At 46.8% G+C, this 18,891-nt stretch overlaps 1 protein-coding gene across 2 annotated transcripts in view; it reads left to right on the top strand.

Moving 5' to 3' along the window:
• helz (helicase with zinc finger) overlaps positions 1-18,891 on the top strand; it is a 60,396-nt gene that overhangs the window by 24,348 nt on the left and 17,157 nt on the right. For both annotated transcript variants that reach the window (XM_036539858.1, XM_036539867.1), the window contains exons 14-22: positions 2,671-2,850; positions 4,537-4,638; positions 6,080-6,258; positions 9,129-9,247; positions 11,015-11,160; positions 12,061-12,208; positions 12,840-13,023; positions 13,917-14,145; positions 18,581-18,797. In XM_036539858.1, coding sequence (XP_036395751.1) covers positions 2,671-2,850; positions 4,537-4,638; positions 6,080-6,258; positions 9,129-9,247; positions 11,015-11,160; positions 12,061-12,208; positions 12,840-13,023; positions 13,917-14,145; positions 18,581-18,797 — 1,504 coding nt within the window. The remainder of the gene's footprint in view (positions 1-2,670; positions 2,851-4,536; positions 4,639-6,079; positions 6,259-9,128; positions 9,248-11,014; positions 11,161-12,060; positions 12,209-12,839; positions 13,024-13,916; positions 14,146-18,580; positions 18,798-18,891) is intronic.

Raw genomic sequence — 18,891 nt, 5'->3', positions numbered from 1 at the left:
GTCTGTGTGGGAGAGAGTGGAATTGTAAACGTACCAAGTCTGCAGGAGTTTCAGTCTGATTGCTCATTGTGCCACGGCTTGCCACTTCGACTCTGACCGCTGTCGCAGGCTGTTTTCAGTGGACGATTTTCGCATCTGGTGTGTGGCACTGCATCATTTTTGGAGGGAGGGAGACTGGACTTAAAGATTGCTTCTTTTGTAAGTTTGATGAAATTACCACAATCACCAGTGGGAAAGAACTGTAAAAATGACAGAAGATTGGGTAAGGGTGGTCTCTAAGCATATATATATATATATATATATATAAATACATATGTATGTGTGTGTATGTATATATATATATTTATATATATGTATACAAAAAACTACTATATACACTATATGGACAAAAGTATTTGGACGCCTGACCATTACATTGTAATGACATTGTATTCAAATACATATACTTTAATATGGAGTTGGTCCCCCTTTTGCAGCTATAACAGCTTCCGCTCTTCTTGGAAGGCTTTCCACAAGATTTTGGAATGTTTCTCTGGGAATTTGTGCCCATTCATTCTATAGAGCATTTATGAGGTCAGGCACTGATGTTGGACGAGAAGGCCTGGCTCGCAATCTCCGTTCCAGTTCATCCCAAAGGTGCTCGATGGGGTTGAGATCAGGGCTCTGTGCGGGCCAGTCAGGTTCTTCCACACCGCACTCATCAAACCATGTCTTTATAGCCCTTGCTTTGTGCACTGGGGCACAGTCATGTTGGAATAGCAAAGGGGCTTCCCCAAACTGTTGCCACAAAGTTGGAAGCATAGCATTGTCCAAAATGTCTTGATATGCTGAAGCATTAAGATTGCCCTTCACTGGAGATAAGGGGCCTAGCCCAAACCCTGAAAAACAGGTGTGGCCAAATACTTTTGTTCATATAGTGTATATATACAGATATAGTTTAAAATGTTTGTTTGTTTAGCAGTTTTGTTACTCCAGCCCACCCATATCACACCTCTCACCCAGCGCTGCCAGCGTGCAGTCTCCCGTCTCCTTCATGCTTGTTTGTTCAGTAGGGAAATCATTAGGTGAAAGCAAAACATGAAACAAAAGGAGAAACTGTCTTGCTAGTGGTGCGGTTGAAAACCCCCCTGTCCACAGTGTATACTACAGAAAGGAGTTAGGCGGTCTAGGCATTCCAGACAAATAAGAAAATATGAAAAGGCTCTCTCTCAGTTTCTCTGTCAGGTGGAGGATCCTGCATGCTTTATGAGTCAGACTGTTTTTTTTTTTTGTAACAACAGAGCCCTAGAATACAGCACAGCCGCAGCCCGATGACAAATGAACAAACCGCTATCCCACAGTTGTAATACCATTGGTGTGTTTGCACCTCAAACAACCAAGCTGCACTGCAGAAACAGATGTGTTCACTCTAATTAAACTTTCACAAGTTTTAAACTGCTGTGTGGCCCCTGCCTGGGGAGAGGTAAGATCTCACCCAACTGCAAAAGGATGCAACACACAGCACGCCTTGAAAGAAACCTATATAGTGAGTCTGCCTCCTCACACATTGTTGTTCAAGGCATTAAGGCCTATTTGATGAGCCAGTGACAGAGAAATCCCTCCTACTTGTCATTCTTTCATATTCGAGACAGTGTTAGCAGAGCTGCTTTATTTATTCAAAAAAGCTCACATTCGTGTCAGTTTATCTGAGTTGATAAATGTTCCAGATGTTAAATATTATGCTGTCTCACTCTTTGTTTAAATGATGCGTAAATACATGTCTGGGGTCTGTGCTGGAATCGGGTCTTTGCTTAAACCGTTGAAGGTACAGAATGTCACTTGAGCTGTTAATTAATAAGCCTGCAGTCCTTAATTGGATAGTGCCTTTCCTCCCCTCTTTGGGTTCTTTGAGTGTTAAGACCTGACAGGGAACAGTGACCTAATTAGCGAATCTGCCCTGGCCTCCCACCTGCAGTCCAGAAGTGGGGCTTTGATCACAAAGAATTGCAGCAGTGGTGCTTGGACCCTTACGGAGACCTCATTACTCCTCCATCTCCAGACCACATTGAAGCTGTAGCCCATCTTTTCCACTGATCTCTTCCCCTTTCCTAAAATCATCACTGGATCAGGAAAGAATGTTCAAGCTGTTTCTGCGCTCTGTGCTGGCTTATGGGTTCGCTGTACATTCAGTCTGATTGGCCCTCACTCTAAAGAGGCTGGTTATAAAAAAAAAAAAAAAAAAACCTTGCCCTGAATGTTCAATCCCAAATAACCTCCCTCTTTCCAATTTGCACATGTGTGACTCCTCTCTGTAATGCTAAATTGTGATTCAGCAAGCCAATGTGTCTATTCTATTTAGCTTGAATAGGCATGGAGAAGTTGACTAGGGTTCGAGGTGGCAGTACCTTTATGACCTTTATGTCACCATAGATTGTATCTGTGTAAGCCTGTCTGCGTGCATATGTGTCAGTATGCATGGGTATACATATATGCGCCTGTGTGCATATGTGCATCTGTTTGCTTGTACATGCGTGCGTGCGTGTGTGTGTGTGTGTGTGTGTGTGTGTGTGTGTGTGTGTGTGTGTGTGTGTGTGTGTGTGTTGTGCGTGTGTGCAGTGGCAGCCCCTTGCAAAGTGAGGCTTGCGTGTCTGGGGCTTGAATCGCCTCAAGCGTCTCCTCTCCTCTCCACAGGCAATGGGACGAGCAGCTGGACCCCCGGCTCAATGCCAAGCAGAAGGAAGCCATCCTGGCAATCACCACGCCCCTCTCCATCCAGCTGCCCCCAGTGCTCATCATCGGGCCCTACGGCACGGGCAAGACCTTCACCCTGGCGCAGGCGGTCAAGCACATCCTCAGGCAGCAGGATACCAGGTGAGCATGAGCCGCTGTGGGACCGCAGTGTTGCGTGGATGGGATTTTAGTCTTACATAAGCATTACATAAACACTGCTTTACAGCTGATCAATAATTATTTGTGCGTATGCTGTGAATAGGCTTGCAAATTGATGGTTTACATGAGTGAAATGAAAATATGCATCAGTTAAGTCATTTGCAAGTTGATTGGTTATAAAGGGTGTGCAGCTCTGGCCTAATTTAGAGGTATTGTTTGAAAGTAGAGTACCTTATGGACAGTGGGGGGGGGGGGGGGGGGGGGGGGGCGGGGGTTCAGTGTGTAAAGTGAGCAATAGAAATGTATGGAAACGTCAATAGTACCGTGCATGCTACAGTGAAGAGATTAGCAGCACATAGCACTTCGAATGCGGAGAGAGCGTTTATTACAGACTGACCTGCACGCTGGAGATGCCCTCATGCAAAGCAGATACTCATGGGTGAAATAAAGTTGGATGTGCTGGGAGAGAGGGCAGACTAAATGGTGTTTGCGCCATATTAAAAATGAATACAGCACATTTAGGTTTACCGCCTGGGCATGAACAAAAATGTGATGCTTTTTTTAAAGGGAAATGGCTGATGCATAATAAAAAATATTACAAAGATGTAGATGGATGCAATATTAATTGCAGTTGAACTATCTTGCCGAATACGTTGAATATTCTATGGAAAACATAAATAATGGATATGTAAAATGTAGATGCAAGATGATTCACAAACCCTCCATCAATGGTAGAGAAATGGAGAAAATGTCATTTTAACTAGATCAGCTCGGATGAATTATCAGCGTTCACAATACTGTAACAGTACAGTTTAAAGTGATGAATGACATCAATATTATGTGAACCTAATTGTTAATATTAGATTAGAAGAGTTTATTTACATAGCAAGTTATTCATAAAATGTGTTTTAGTCAGTGACACTGTGGATATTATCCTTCGAAAATCCACTTCATTTGCATTATGACTTTAACAGGTGAAGTTTACAGAGCAAGGAAATGCATCAGTGTACCAAATTGAAAAACTGGATGGACAAAATATGAATATATATTGTATTCTTGATGGCTCTAGAAGTTGTACTTGGCAAGACAGCTTACTCCATTGAGAGGGGAAAAAAATAGACGGGACCTTTAAAAACCCTAAGGCCGACAGAATGCGGTGGTCTTGCCCTTTGATTTTAGGTAGTCTTTTCTGTTGTATTCTCTCAAATGATCAAAAATTATGAGCTCAGAAGAAGCCCTTCTAATGTACCTTCAGTGAAAGCAACTATGCGTAGCAAATGATGAGAGGCTTTGGTTAGAAACTACCGCAAATGCAGCTGGCTAGTTAGATGTATGCATGCTGTCTTAATTCCATTAGCTAGCTATCTCAACACAATTAACAAGCCAACAGCCTAATTTACAGCACTCCCTCCTGCCCACTTTTTCAAATGCTCTGTTAATGCAAAATTGTCACCAGTGAGCTAGTTAGTGATGACCTCCACTTCAGAGTGGAAGTGTTACTGTTAACTAAGTTTGGTGGAAAATATGATGAATTAAAGTTGTTGCTAGGATTGCTTTTTTGAAATAATTCAGTGCGTACAGTCGTACTTTTTTCAGACCCCAATGCATTAACGGTTTGAAAATGTCCAAAGTCCCGGCTCTGTAAGATGACTGTTTCTTTTTTTCCAGGGTCCTCATTTGCACCCACTCCAACAGTGCTGCTGATTTGTACATAAAAGATTATCTTCACCCATACGTTGAAGCAGGCAATCCACATGCAAGGCCTCTCAGGTAAGTAAGGGCTCTGCCTGGATCTACTTTTCAGATGACTTCAGTAACAGCAATGTGGTACTTCATCAGAGCCGTTAGCCAGTCACTCACTGTCAGGTATATGTGATGCAGTGTCTAAATCAGAAAATAATAAAGGTGAATTATTATGGATTTTACATTTACCCGACAATTGTTAGCTGAAATTTAGATGTGCCGTTGTTATCTGTCCTGTCTTTTGGTGACATGGGTATTTACCATAGAGGAACTTAGTTGCATTTATCCAAGTGAAATCCACCTCCATTGTATCCAGTGAAATCCACCTCCAGTTCGGCTGTGGCTTGATCTGCACAGCTGGTTCAGAATACCACAAAGCTGTGGTGTTGGAACGTGTTGGCTGGATGCTGTGGTTTTTTTTTTTTTTCCCCATTGTGAGGAGATGAGCGCCAATTTCGTCTTCACGCTCTGCCCTCCTGGCGTCGGCTTGCCTCTCTCCCCGCTGCATTTCATTATTTATTTGTTTCTCTGGGGAGACCTGCAGTACACGCTTGCGTTTTGGTTCCCGTTTCCACACGCGGGTCTAGTGCCTCGAAAGAGCAGCAGCTGTGCTTAGTCCTGGATGTCAGATTCGCGGCCCTCGCGTCGCTCCATCAAGCGCCCTTATCAGCGCATCACACAGCTGCCTCTGTGAGCGTGGAGCTGGGCGCCCCCCCCCCCCCCCGGCTCGGCTGGGGTGGCGCGGGTCTGGCCGGCCGCTGTGTGCATCCGCCAGCCTCGCTCCTCTCTGAGCCAAGGTGGCTTGACTCCTCATCCCTCCCCCCATCCGCTCTCTGGGGTGCCGATCCTTTTCATGAGCTTGCGGTCGAGTGGCTGTCTCACTGATCCGAGCTGAGTGGGTCCCTTGTGACAGAGAGTTATGACTTATGGGTTTGGATGTGAATTTCACTCGGTCCAGGGTACACATCTCTCTGATCCAAGTGTTCCGTTGGAACGCCTCAATGTGGTGGCTCGCTTCTTGATGCAAACAGCGCAACAGATGGTGGCGAATATAGTAGAGCAGAGGAGGGTAATGCTCACCTGTCATCAGTAACTCACACTAGGATGTTCAGGAAGAGCATTGTTAGCTGGAATTATTGTTAAACACTTCTGTTGGCGAGGATATTTTACAGGATGAACACGCCTGTGTTCAGCTGTGGAAATTCCAATGGCCCTACTCAGGTGTAGCTGATCTAGGGTTAAGGTGTCAGTGTCCTACCAGTGCTGCTAGTTCAAATAGAAGCTCTTGGTTGCATTGAAATGTATATCCTACCTGGATTGGGGACTTTGTTGGATTGAACTGGCTTAAAATGTCTGCTTTTAGTATTACATGTCTTACTTGCATAGACCTGAGTCGTAAACTTGCACTAAATGTACAGCCCCATCGCCTGAGCCTTGACTTTGTCGCTCTCCGGTTTTCCCTCCGCAGGGTATACTTCAGGAACCGTTGGGTGAAGACGGTTCACGCTGTCGTGCAGCAGTATTGTCTGATCTCAAGCACGCAGTTCACTTTCCAGATGCCGGAGAAGGAGGACATCATCAAACACAGGGTGGTGGTGGTGACCCTCAGCACCTCCCAGTACTTGTGTCAGCTGGACCTGGAGCCCGGTGAGTGACATGCGAACGGGTCACTTAACCTGCAGTCAGACTGTCTACAGCGCCCTGTCGATGTCCAGAGACGTCACTCTCTAAGTCTGTAAAAAGGCAGGATGAAGATATCTGTAGTGGTCCAGACACGCACTCTCATGCGCAGAGCGAAAACGGCCACGAGCCTTAGAGCAGTGAAAGTTTCTGTAATGGTGAGGACAGGAGACATCGCTTCCAGAAGAACTTATTAAAGTCCACAAAAAGACATTAAAATCAAAACAATTTGTCGGGGCGAGCTAATAACCGGCTTTAATGCGTCAGCTGAGAGGTTTGTCTGTTGCTTGGAAACACCATCTGCCTCTCTAACGCACTTTACATATTAGCTCCTGTTTCATCCTCCTTAGCAGTGCATTTGCTGTTGATGAAAATCTGATTTAAATGAGGCTTGGGGGAGCCCGCGACTCCTTTGTGGAGGCAACAAATCACGAATGCCATACCCCCTCAGACCAAAACGCATCTCCCCTCCTCATTGTATTCGGGGGTTTATTTCCTGTGCCGTCTAACTTGAATCCGAGCCTGTTGCGTTCGTGTCTAAAGAGGCTGTTTTGTGTGAGGTAAAGGGCTGGCAAATCACTGTGAGCTCATCTCCGCCCCCCCCTGAGCTCCACAGATTTCCACCACAGTCGTTAGCCAAATGACAGATAGCAGGTATGCTAATGCGATATCCTGCTCGTTCTAGGAAGCCCGCAGCAAATCCCAGGTGTACAGTAAAGTTCATTGCCTTGGCGATAAACATGGCCTCCTAATAAAGTACAGAGCTTCCCCCCCCTCTCCTGTTCCAGTATGGAGGGATGAAATAATTGATTAATTGTTTCTGTTGGTTATTCCTTTGCCATTGTCTGTGCTTGTATTTCTGGCGGTTTTTTCAGGTTAGAGGATCAGAGGGTCAGAGGATGCTGGCAAGGTTTATCTGCTGGTTGTGTAGTTGAGAGAGCAGTATCTTTTGGCACTCAGATTGATTTTCAGCAGAGCTGCAGAGGGTTAAATGAACTTTTTTATAGACTACGGATTTATAGACTACAGTTTAGGAACTACTCAGATGAATTAATGGATTAGACTTTATTTTAAATTGGTGGCACGTAATTAAATTGACTGCAAGTACTGTGTAAGTACACCGCACTTAGTGAATAATGCAAGGACGTACTAACAGTTTACCGCTCTGTAACCCTTTTAATTAAGGGTGGTGTCTTGATACATTGAAACTTAATTTTTTTTTAAAATGTGTTTCTTTCCTTTCTGTAGCTCGACTCTCCCAGCAATTTGCTATGCTGTTTTATCTGCTCAGTTCTACCACTGCACTCTTTTAAAGCATGAATCAGCCTCAGCACTGAAGACAGTTTAAAGCTGAATTTTTGAGTGTGGAGGATAAGGTAGTGAGGATCAAACGACCTCAGCGCAGGATATTCCAGATCTGCGCTTCTCTCCACACAGCTTAAAGGGTTACTGTGCTGAAAGTCTAAAATTTGATGTTGCTGTACGGCAGTAGGTATCCATGTTGAAAAGTTTTCCTTTAGTTTAAATAATTCAGAATTCGGGCAGTTCTGAAAGCAGTTTTTGTAGTATTTTAGGTTATCAGTATGAAACTAGGATCCAGTCCTCCACCTCCCTTTCTTCCTGCCGCTTGTATTGTTGCTAACCTTTCTCTAAGCTGTAGGTGTCAGCTTCGTATTTAGCTGGCTTGTATCTCACTGTATGTAATGTGAGTCTAAATCAGTTTTGTTGGTGCAGTAGCTATGTACTAATGAGGGGACATGACATGGTCAATTTCATAGTGTGAGGAGTGGAACATAGAAGGAACAGTTGAACAGGAGTTAGGCATACACTCAGTGTCTACCAGTGTTTCAAGAAGTATCACTTTCAACGAAAAAAATCAGTTTGCAGGGAAAAATGCATTAGAGAGGGTGAATGTTGTGCAACAGTTATTCAAATTTTTCAGTCAAGTGTTTTCAGAATTGAAAAACGCATTGAAGGATGAGATGGTCATGATTTTTTTTCCCTGCTGTGAATTTGATATTCTTATTTAAACAATTGATCTCTTGTACATATGAGAAACATTAGTCCCTGATGATGACTAAACCAGCAAATACAGTACAGGCACCTGGTGAAGGCTACCGATGATTTTGAAGCGAAGCTGTATATAAAATATACATAGGCCCACTTCCCACATAGAGACAGTATCTGGAGACTCAGGGTCTCCAACTTCACAGCACAAATCCCTCTCTTGAGTCTGACTGTGGCAGAGCACTCAATAGAGGTTTTACTGGGTACCCTGTTGTGGAAAAAAATTGGCAAAAATATATATTCATCAGAATTTGTTTTCCTTGAATGGCCACTTAGCTGAAGAATTTGATGGATGGAACTAGCTCCCTGACACCAACGTAAACATGGCTGGTAATATTTTTGGGTATATTAAATATACCCCAGCAGTGCTGGGGTACTGCTGTTGTACCCTTGGTCAAGGTACATTTCTGGTAGCCCAGAATTGCCTCAGAAAAAATCCAGCTGTATAAATGGAAAACATGTCAAAAATGATGAGCTATGTAAGTTGCTCTGGATAAGAGTGTCTGCTGAATGCCAATAATGTAATGTTGTTTTAGCTCTCAGATTCTGAAAAATGCGCCTACCTTGGAGGCTACCTGTGAACATTTCAGTAGCGCTTGCCACACAGGGGCTGGCTTGTCACTGCTCCATCCCCAGCAGGTTTGGCTGTGACTCTCGCGCCACGGCACAGCGGGCCGAAGAGCTTCCATCATCCAGGACTGCCTGTCGATTATTTCTTCGGCCCAGAAGGTGATTTTCCATTGATGTTTCATCTTTTCCCCTGCCTGAAGGTCTCTTCTCCCACATCCTGCTGGACGAAGCGGCGCAGGCCATGGAGTGTGAGACCATCATGCCCTTCGCCCTGGCCAGCAAAAGCACCCGGATCGTGCTGGCAGGAGACCACATGCAGGTAAATGCCACGGAGACGCAGCCAGGTGATACTTTTCAGAATTCAAGATGCTAAGGTGCGTAGCTGTACCTTCATAATCCAGTTTTCCTCCTTTTGTTGTTTGTGGCTTGTGTAACTGTAACTGTTGAACCAGTTTTTTTTTTCTTACCTCATCATTAGCCATTGATCAAACTTTGGGTTCATTAAAACAAGTTTCTGTTGAACTTGAACCGCAGAACAAAACTTGGCTTAGACCCCCCCCCCTCTCGTAATTATCCCCTTGTAGCTGAGTGTGTACAACAGTGGGACAGACCAACAGGCACAGAGAAAAGTAGTTCCACAGGCCAATGTGTTTAATTACTGCTGGTGTAGAGGACAGAGTGAAGGACAGGCCCTCAAAGAAGATAGCTCCTGGAATTTCAACAAATACCGAAATGGTTTTAATTATGGAGGTTCCCTTCACTTGGAGCTGATTTCCTTGCAAATTAGAAGCATTCTGCATTGAAATCACCTCACAGCTCCTTTTCCTTCTCTCTCCCGCTCTCTCCGTTGCCTAATCTATTGTTTTTGTGCAGCGTGCCTGTTGCCAAGGATTACGGAGCCCTTTGTTTCTCCCTCTCCTGGCCGTCACTTTACTCTTCCTTATTTCCTCTGTTTTGCTCCGGTATTGAATCACCAGACATGAGTTGTGAGTGGGAGCTGTGTTGTCTATTGACTAGACTCAACAGTATGAGGGTTCTTTATGTTGTATAGACCAAGGGTGTCAATCTCATTTCCTGGGGAGCTCGCTGGGTTTTTGTGCCAAATTTCTGCTCTTAGATACTTAATTAGTTAATTAGCTAATAATTGGTTTATTTATTTATTTATTTTTTTTGAATAAAAAAAAGATTATATCTCACCTTAAGATAATGTTTGTGTCCCATATTTTATTCTAATGTTATTTTGAGACATGCACAGTTATCTACTTATGCTAATTGAATTGACAATATGCATGATCTTTTAGCCCTAACATTAGCGCTGCAGTTGCATTATGTTCCTATTAGTTACATTTAACCCACGACTGTATATATAGTAAATGTTTTTTTTTTTTTCCGGACCGGTATGCACATTCCCATTGGCTATTTGTTTATATAAACACCTAAGATAGTGGCCAATTGTGCATTCCTTTGACAGCTAGTAGTGCTTCAGCTATCCTGGGAAAGGCCTAGAGTGTCGTAACCATTGGACACAAAGCCCGGCAGAGCCCAGAGGCGATCAGCTGCCTGTGAAAAACGCATAAAAATGTGAAGACGACACATATTGCTATGGAATCTATATCTGCAGTCAGTGGAGGATTTCCATGTGCAGCTCAGGATTAAAATCCCATGTGGCATGTATGCTGCCTGATGGTTTCTTAGCTAAGAGACACTTACTGCTCGGTGGGGATATAGGTAACCACAGCAACTGGTAAATACCTAAACGCTGAAATACTGTTCATAGCAAATGCATTTTTCAACAATGAGGAACCTCATTGTTGCTTTATGTGACAAACCAGCATCATATTAGATATATGATTCAGTAGTAAATATAGTAATGATAATAATAATGTGCATACATAATGTACATACATAATATAGATTAAAATATAAAAATAGCGATAACTAGAATGATAACAATATACCTATTTCTGTGGGGGTTAGCAGTTTAAAGCGGTATTGAAGGCCTGCTGCTGGATGCAGGTAGTAAGGATGTAAGTAGTCCCGGCGTGCAGCGCGCTGACCTCACCCTCCTCCCCCCTGTCTCCACCAGCTCAGTCCGTTCGTGTACAGCGAGTTCGCCCGGGAGCGGAACCTGCACGTGTCGCTGTTGGACCGCCTCTACGAGCACTACCCCGCCGAGTACCCCTGCAGGATCCTGCTATGCGAAAACTACCGCTCCCACGAGGCAATCATCAAGTAGGTGTGAACTTTTTCACATCGCACTTCTGCGGAGCCCGCCTCGCCTCGCCTCGCCTCTCTCCCGGGGCCGAGGGGGAGGGGGGAGGGTATCAGGCCTGGACAAAACACAGGGACATCATCAACTAAACGCCTGCCAAGTGCCAAACCGAGATGAACTCGGTGAATTGCCAACCTGCCTCTTGTTGCTCCGCCGAAGGTGTCTTGTCGATAGCCAGATTTCATTCCAAAGTTCTTGAGTCTTTGGAAGTCAAATGACTCGAGAAAAAGTGAACTGACCTTGGTTTGTCTGCTGAAGTGTTTAAATGGTAATTAATACAAAATAGGTGTGATATTGTGTCCTTTGAAAAAGAGACGCAGCATCTGTTTGTCTTGGTTCCTTTCGCATAAAATCTACATATTTATTACCCATCAGCATCTTTTCAAGCAGGCTAAACTTCTGCGCCATACTCTGCTGCATTTTAGCCATTGTATTGTAGAAAAAAACTATCCAACATTTTTGAAGAACTGGATCAGTTTCTCTTCAAAGCTGTGTGCTTTTCCCACCACAGTAGGTGCAGCTCCATGCTTATGATCCCTGCATCTAGCTCAGCATGCTGTGATTATTATCACAAAATTAAACCAGTATGTGAAAACCTCTCCACACAATTAGGAAAATCATCTGCTTTTTACACACAGCCTGCTGGAACATGATGCTCAGCTGAGACCATGTGTTTGGAACAGAATTTTAGCCAGGAAGACTGTAATTTTGACCAGCAATAATAAAGGTGAACACACAAGCTAGACTGTCAGATCAGCGTTGTCATGTGAGTCTAAATGTAACCGAAATGCAGATTGCAGATGTGACCTTTAAAGAGCGTTAAAATTGAGGCCCTGTGGTGTCCCCCCCCCCCACCCCAGCTACACGTCGGAGCTCTTCTATGATGGGAAGCTGATGGCCAGCGGGAAACAGCCCTCGCACAAGGACTTCTACCCCCTGACCTTCTTCACGGCGAGAGGGGAGGATGTGCAGGAGAAGAACAGCACTGCCTACTACAACAATGCCGAGGTACCTTCCTCACCTTTTCCTCCTTCACAGCCAATCAGAATGCCTTGCTTGCAGCCTCACCTGCTTTAAATTTGCTGTGGAAATGCCTTTGCCTCCATGTCGGTGGATGGAGCCCTTCCGCCGACACGGACTGCTGCGAAGCCGCGAGCGCCGGACAGCCTCCCAGGAGGTTGTGCTGTAAACGAGCGCAGACATAATGCTCCTCTGGTTAAACAACCACGTTGGCCTGCTTATTGAGAAGGAGACCGTTATGGCCCGCCACCGTGCTCAATACATCTTGGTGTTGGTCTGCCCCCTGCTCTGCTTCTCTTATTGAATGGTAGGAGCATGCTGGGGAACCCCTGAAGTTGTCTGAAAGCAGCTGCGTGTGACGCCCAATTAAACTCGGGTAGATTGCCTGACACGTACGGATACGCTCCGAGATCCGTATAAATGACTCGCCCTCAGTTTAATACCCAATTTGTCACTGCAGGATTTGGAAAGTTTGGCTTTACCCCTCTATAAAATGTTAGTGTTATCTCTGTCTGTTTGCTGCTGCATCGTAAAACTGCCCTGACCCGCGCTTATACAGTGGCGTTGGTGGGATCTTCACTTCGATGGCTCCGCTCAGGCTGTCCTCTCTCCCGCCCAGGTGTTTGAGATCGTGGAGAGGGTGGAGGAGATGCGGAAGAAGTGGCCGGTGGCGTGGGGGAAGCTGGACGAGGGCAGCATCGGGGTGGTGTCCCCCTACGCCGACCAGGTCTTCCGCATCCGCGCCGAGCTACGCAAGAAGAGGATGTCGGAGGTCAGCGTGGAGAGGGTGCTGAACGTCCAGGGTAAGTGGGGGGGGGGGGGGGGGGGGGGCAGGTGGCACCGTCTCGCTGCTCTCCTGGCTCCGGCAGCCTCGGCGACCCCCTTGAACATGGCCGCCATTAGCCCCAGTTTGTAGTCAATTACTTCACATTTGCACTTTGGGATGAAAGGCTGCCAAAAAAATCCCCATTGCAGCCGTTGTCTAGCTCATTAATTTTTAAGTACTGACAGCTGCGGAGCTCGAGATTTATTCCACGTGAGCAAATGACAGATTGTTTCCATGTGTAGTGTAACTGGGATCTGGCTGTGAGAAGAGCTGACAAATGAGGAGGAAAAAGCCACTGAATTGGGTTTTGGGTCCCCAAGCAGGCAGCCAGGAGAAGCAGGAAAAACTCCAAGTTTGATACAGTGGCTCATGGTTAGGGAGTTCTGGGTAGCGACCCCTTTCTGAGTGTGAGAGAGTTTCGTAGGGATTGCTGGGTGGTAAGCCCCATCTGAGTGTGAGTGTGTTGGGTGCAGAGTGAAGGGTGGTGACCCCTGTCTGAGTAATAAGCATGTTGGGCTGGGATTGTCGGGTGGTGACCCCTATCTGAGAGTGTTGGGTTGGGATTGCCAGGTGGTGACCCCTGTCTGAGAGTGTTGGGTTGGGATTGCTGTGTGGTGACCCCTGTCTGAGAGTGTTTGGTTGGGATTGCCAGGTGGTGACCCCTGTCTGAGAGTGTTGGGTTGGGATTGCCAGGTGGTGACCCCTGTCTGAGAGTGTTGGGTTGGGATTGCCAGGTGGTGACCCCTGTCTGAGAGTGTTTGGTTGAGATTGCCGGGTACTGAACCCTGTCTGAGTGTGAGTGTGTTGGGATGGGATAGCTGAGTGGTTATCCCTGTCTGAATATGAGCAATATCGGACGTCTCTCTCCAGGTAAGCAGTTCCGGGTGCTGTTCCTGAGCACGGTGCGGACACGGCACACCTGCAAGCACAAGCAGACCGCCATCAAGAGGAAGGAGCAGCTGGTGGAGGACTCCACGGAGGACCTGGACTACGGCTTCCTGTCCAACTACAAGCTGCTCAACACGGCCATCACTCGTGCCCAGTCCCTGGTAGCCGTGGTGGGAGACCCCATTGCCCTCTGCTCTGTGGGCAGATGCAGGTAGAGTCTCTCTCTGGCTGTCCCTCAGCTTCAGGCTCACATCAGGCTGGCTGCCCTGTTTTGCTCATCTGTGCTTCGGCTGCTCGATCTTTGCCACTTCAGAGATGCGAGAGCTCCCTTTCTGCTTGAAGCCACTTGCAAGTAATTATCTGAATGATTCGCCCATCCGGCTCTGTTCCTGCGATTTGACGAGGGCTCGAAATTGCGTTGCCTCCCCAGAGCCCGCTTCATCCCTGTAACAATGTGAAAAGGGTGATGGGCAGCGATGCTTAGAAATTGATGGCCGGTTGATCTTTCGCACCCCCACGCTTCACAGCTCACCCAGAACGACGTGGTATTTAGAAGACTCATCCATGAACAGCCGTGCAGATTGGGAGAATCTGTGAGCTCCCCTGCATTTCTGCCATGGTGTTTGACCCCCCCTCCCCCTCCACACACAGAATGAAGGTGTTGGTTGCAGCACGGGTTTGAAATTGCCTGTGTTTGACCCTCTGTTACTGGATTGCCCGAATGCTCTCCTTAACTCAGGCCCACTCTCACCCCCCCCCCCCCCCCATCGCCCCCTCCCCCACCAGCCGTGCCTGTTTTCCTGCTTCACCTTGCACAGAATTCTTCCCCCTGTCATGCATTTGAAAATCCATCAAGCACAGGTTGGCTCATGCAGGGCGGGAAGTAGTGCAGGTTTTAAATGAGGTTGTTGGAGGCCTGTGAACTTGTCTGGGGAATAAGCCTAATGCTTGCAGACTTGGACAGTTAAGGCATAACCCCCTAGAGAGGGAGAGAAAGAGGAAGGAGGAGGGGGAGAGCGTGGGTGTGTGTGTGTGTGTGTGTGTGTGTGTGTGTGTGTGTGTGTGTGTGTTGGGGGGGGGGGGGGGGGGGGGGGAGACAGGGCCTCTCGGTGGCAGCTGTGCAGGAAGATGTGGCACAGCGGGGACACGTCTCCCTGCCTGGATAACCCCCAGCGTGCTGCTTTGGGACAGAGGGGTTGACGGAGTGGCTCTCTGGGGCAGGCAGGCATGAGACAGATGCACTGATTGTTCATTACAGTGGCTATTTACTCTTAAATATGTAATGGACTTCAATGTCTTAAATCGCTCTATTCAGAAGGGGAAAACGAGTTTGTGTTTATCGGCAATTTTCCTTCATTTAGCACAACATTAAACATTTTGATGGACAGAAATTGAAACGATCTGTCATTACGCAGGCCAAGAAAGTGTGTGCTTTAATTTGACTCGTTTGGAAGAATGCTGGAAGAAGGGCTCCTTTTCCCTGGTAAAAGTTGAATGTAGAAAGCCTGCCAGCATGTCTCCCTCTCCCTTGCGTATGCACTCACACCATCCCCCACCCCCATCGGATTTCTCCCTGCCCCCCACCGCACTGTTCTGCTTCCATTCCATCACGGATCGCTCCCTCTGAGCGTGCGTGCATGTGTAGGTGCGAGTGTTAAAAAACACATATAATAAATCCCCTCAAGTGAACCGAACGCCTGTAAAATCTAAGCAGTCTTCCTTCACCATCAACAAATTATAAGTGCTCCCTCACCTTATCTTCTCCAGAAGGCTTGGCTTTGTTTCTTTCTTTCTTTGGTCTCATATTTTATGGAATGTTTCTTTTCCACTTTCGTTGCTGCTTCCCTAATAACTACTGTTATTGTAATTGTAATCATCTTATTGTCAGCCTTAAACCATAAGCTAACTGCAAGCATCCACCTCCTTGCTGTATAAAATATTGCTGCCTGCAGTCAGTCAAGATGTGTTTATGTACCTTTAACAGTTCTGTCATTGTCATTGATCCTTTGTTGTTGCTTAATGTTCTGAGTATATTTATGGTAGCAATTATGACATATTGATGACGTGATATCTTCTAAAGCATGCAGTCGAGACTCTTTCATTTTCCAGTCAGCTTGTATGCTGTTTGAGTAGCTAGGGAAAGACAGTGGCACTTGGACATTCTGTTGCTTGATATGGAAACACTGGAAATTCCCGGGAAGACATTAACATTGTACTGCAGTGTTCATTGGTGATGTGGCCATTGATCATAGTCTGCAGCGTCTGTTGGATAGTGGTTGGTGTTTACCAGCAGATGGACAGGTGTGTGTTTATTGCTCCAATGAAAATTGTTTAAATTGTGGAGAGTGGTGTGCTGTTCTTGCTGGAAAAAAGCAACAGAACATAAGGTGAAGTTGGTGAAACCAAGATGGAGGAGCGCTGCGGTTCTGACGTGCGTTGTCACTTGCATTCTTTAAGCGGCGTGTGTGTATTCTTCAATCGATGCCGCACACCTCCTACTCCAGAGCCCGTGAGACATTGATTTTTATCGCTGTTTACAGTACATGAGAGGATCTCTCATTAACAAACTTTAGAGGTAGCGCCCCTTCCTCATGGGAAAGTCTGTCCCCCTGGCACTGTCAGCCACCCTGCGCTCTGAGCCTCAACGCCGCCCCCACCCCCCTCCGGTGCTCGCCGACCCCAGCTGCAGTACCCTCGTCGCCATGGAAACCGCTGCGCGTCAGCCAATTGCGACCGCCCGGCCACAGCAGTTTGGAAATGTCACTCGAAGAGCTGCCAATTAAATCAATGTGGGTAATTCGGGAGGAAGGATTGTTTTGAGGCGGCCTGAGGGGGGGTGCTCCCAGATCAAACGGTCGCCTTTAAAGAGCAGACCGGAGCGCGCGGCCAGAATCTCCTCTCTCCACTCCCGCGCTCCCCGTCAGAGATGAAATGGCAGGTTGTGGATAAAGAGCCAGTGTTAAATGAGAGTGGGGAGGGGATTGGGGGGGGTGGGGGGGGGTGGGATAGTGTGACTCGCCCCCTCTGATTCTGCACATTGAGTGTGGTAGCTGTCGCGGGCTAATGGTGGAGGTTAAGGCTTGTGGCACAAATGCTTACAGGTGATGTCTCAACCTATACTTAGGTGTCAGACTCTCGGCTACTGCAGACACTGGAAAAACAGCGCTCACCTGTGGGAAGGCTAGCACTCTTTTTTTTTTTATACTCTGCCATTGTTCTTGTCTCACAAAAGGGCCTTCATTTTCAAGCACGCTCTTCTCTTAATTCGCAGCAAGCCAAAGTGTCTTGTCAGCTAATGCAGAATAATCGGGCACCGTCTAGTAATTCGTTCTGATTTCGAGGTGTTGCACAACCGAGAGGGAGGGATCTGAGGTAGGCTGTTTGGATCGGGACTCTGCGGGGTCAGAGAGAAGAGATGCCGTAAATGGGTGTAATTGAAAGAGAAGGGAGAAACAGTAAGGGTCGCGCCGGAGGCCAGCCTCAGACCGTTTCTATTGAAGGGCGATTAAGTCTAAAGAGAAGCTGAAAGGTAAAAATAGCTTTAACAAGTCACTGCAGATCAATTACTCCACACATCTCCCCGGAACAATGATAGGAGACGGCAAATGTCACTTGAGTCATAACGCTGCGTTCTCCGCGTGCTCTCCCGCCTCACCGAGAGAGGGGATGATGCTGGCCTAATTGTGGATCTCCCACTGTATGTTTTCACTTCAGGGCGAGCGGCCTGGTGTCTCAACCAAATGAGATAATAAGTGAATCTCCTCTTTTTTAAATAACTGAACTGTTCATTTCACCTCCAGCTGCAGTAATTCCTTGGTTTCTTCGAGGATCCTGTGATCTGAAGTGGGGTGGCAATTCAGACTGTCCCCGCGCTGTGTTTTTTTTCTTTAATTCATGGAGCAATTTAGGGAACAGGTAGCTCTGAATGGGGATCTGTCCATCTCCTGCAGGTTCTTGACAGCTTATTTGCCGGGGTCCCTTGGTTCAGTCGCCTTTTTTCGTGTAAATATGCAAATCTGTGAATTATTCATCCCCCCAATCTTCCAAGATTTTATTTGAATAAGCCTGATGCGTAAGAATTTGACAACTCCGCACTGCTTGTGAAATAATTCATCCCCTTTATGCTTCATTCATGTATTATACAATCATTCCCCCCCCCCATTAAGGACGACACTGTGCGCGCGTGTTTTAAGAGCAGTTGACATGGTCCTGGCCTAGTGCACTGTGTCAGCTACGAGGCCCTGTGCATCCAAAGTAACACTAATCACAGACCTGTCTATGTAGTTACAGTGACACAAAATATTCTATGCCATGAATGTAATTTCTGACAATTTCCAACTGTGTCGCAAAACATGGAGTGGTTTCTAGCTTGTGGGGGAAAAACAGTCCGATGCATTATTTCAGCCTTTAACCCCAAAACCACTCCTTTGCCCATTACCCAATTACTGATGAATTAAACTTTCATATTGTTTTAGTAAATCTCACCGTATGGACCTGGTCTTTGTTGTCTTCGAAATAAGTGATACTCTCTGCCTGGCGTGACTTCCGACCTCGGGCGTGTCTATGCTGGTATGAGCTGGCCGGTCTGGGGCCCGCGAGAGGGTGCTGACGGCCGGCGCTCTGTCGGTTTGGTTGTCGTCATGCAGGAAGTTCTGGGAGAGGTTCGTCTCCCTGTGCCACGAGAACAGCAGCCTGCACGGGATCACCTTCGAGCAGATCAAGGCCCAGCTGGAGGCACTGGAGCTGAAGAAGACCTACGTGCTGAACCCCCTGGCCCCCGAGTTCATCCCACGGGCCCTGCGGCCACAGCACCCACAGGGCTTCAGCAAGCAGCAGCAGCAGCAGCAGCAATCCCCCCCGAAGGTAAGCCCAGTCTGCCTGCGCGCTCAGGCATGTGACCAATCTCCTCCCATGCGCTGCCTTCACAGGATCTGTATAAATGCCACTTTGAAGAAGT

Source organism: Megalops cyprinoides, chromosome 1 (genome assembly GCF_013368585.1).
Source record: "Megalops cyprinoides isolate fMegCyp1 chromosome 1, fMegCyp1.pri, whole genome shotgun sequence".
NCBI lineage: Eukaryota > Metazoa > Chordata > Actinopteri > Elopiformes > Megalopidae > Megalops > Megalops cyprinoides.
This window is presented reverse-complemented; position numbering and strand designations above follow the sequence as displayed.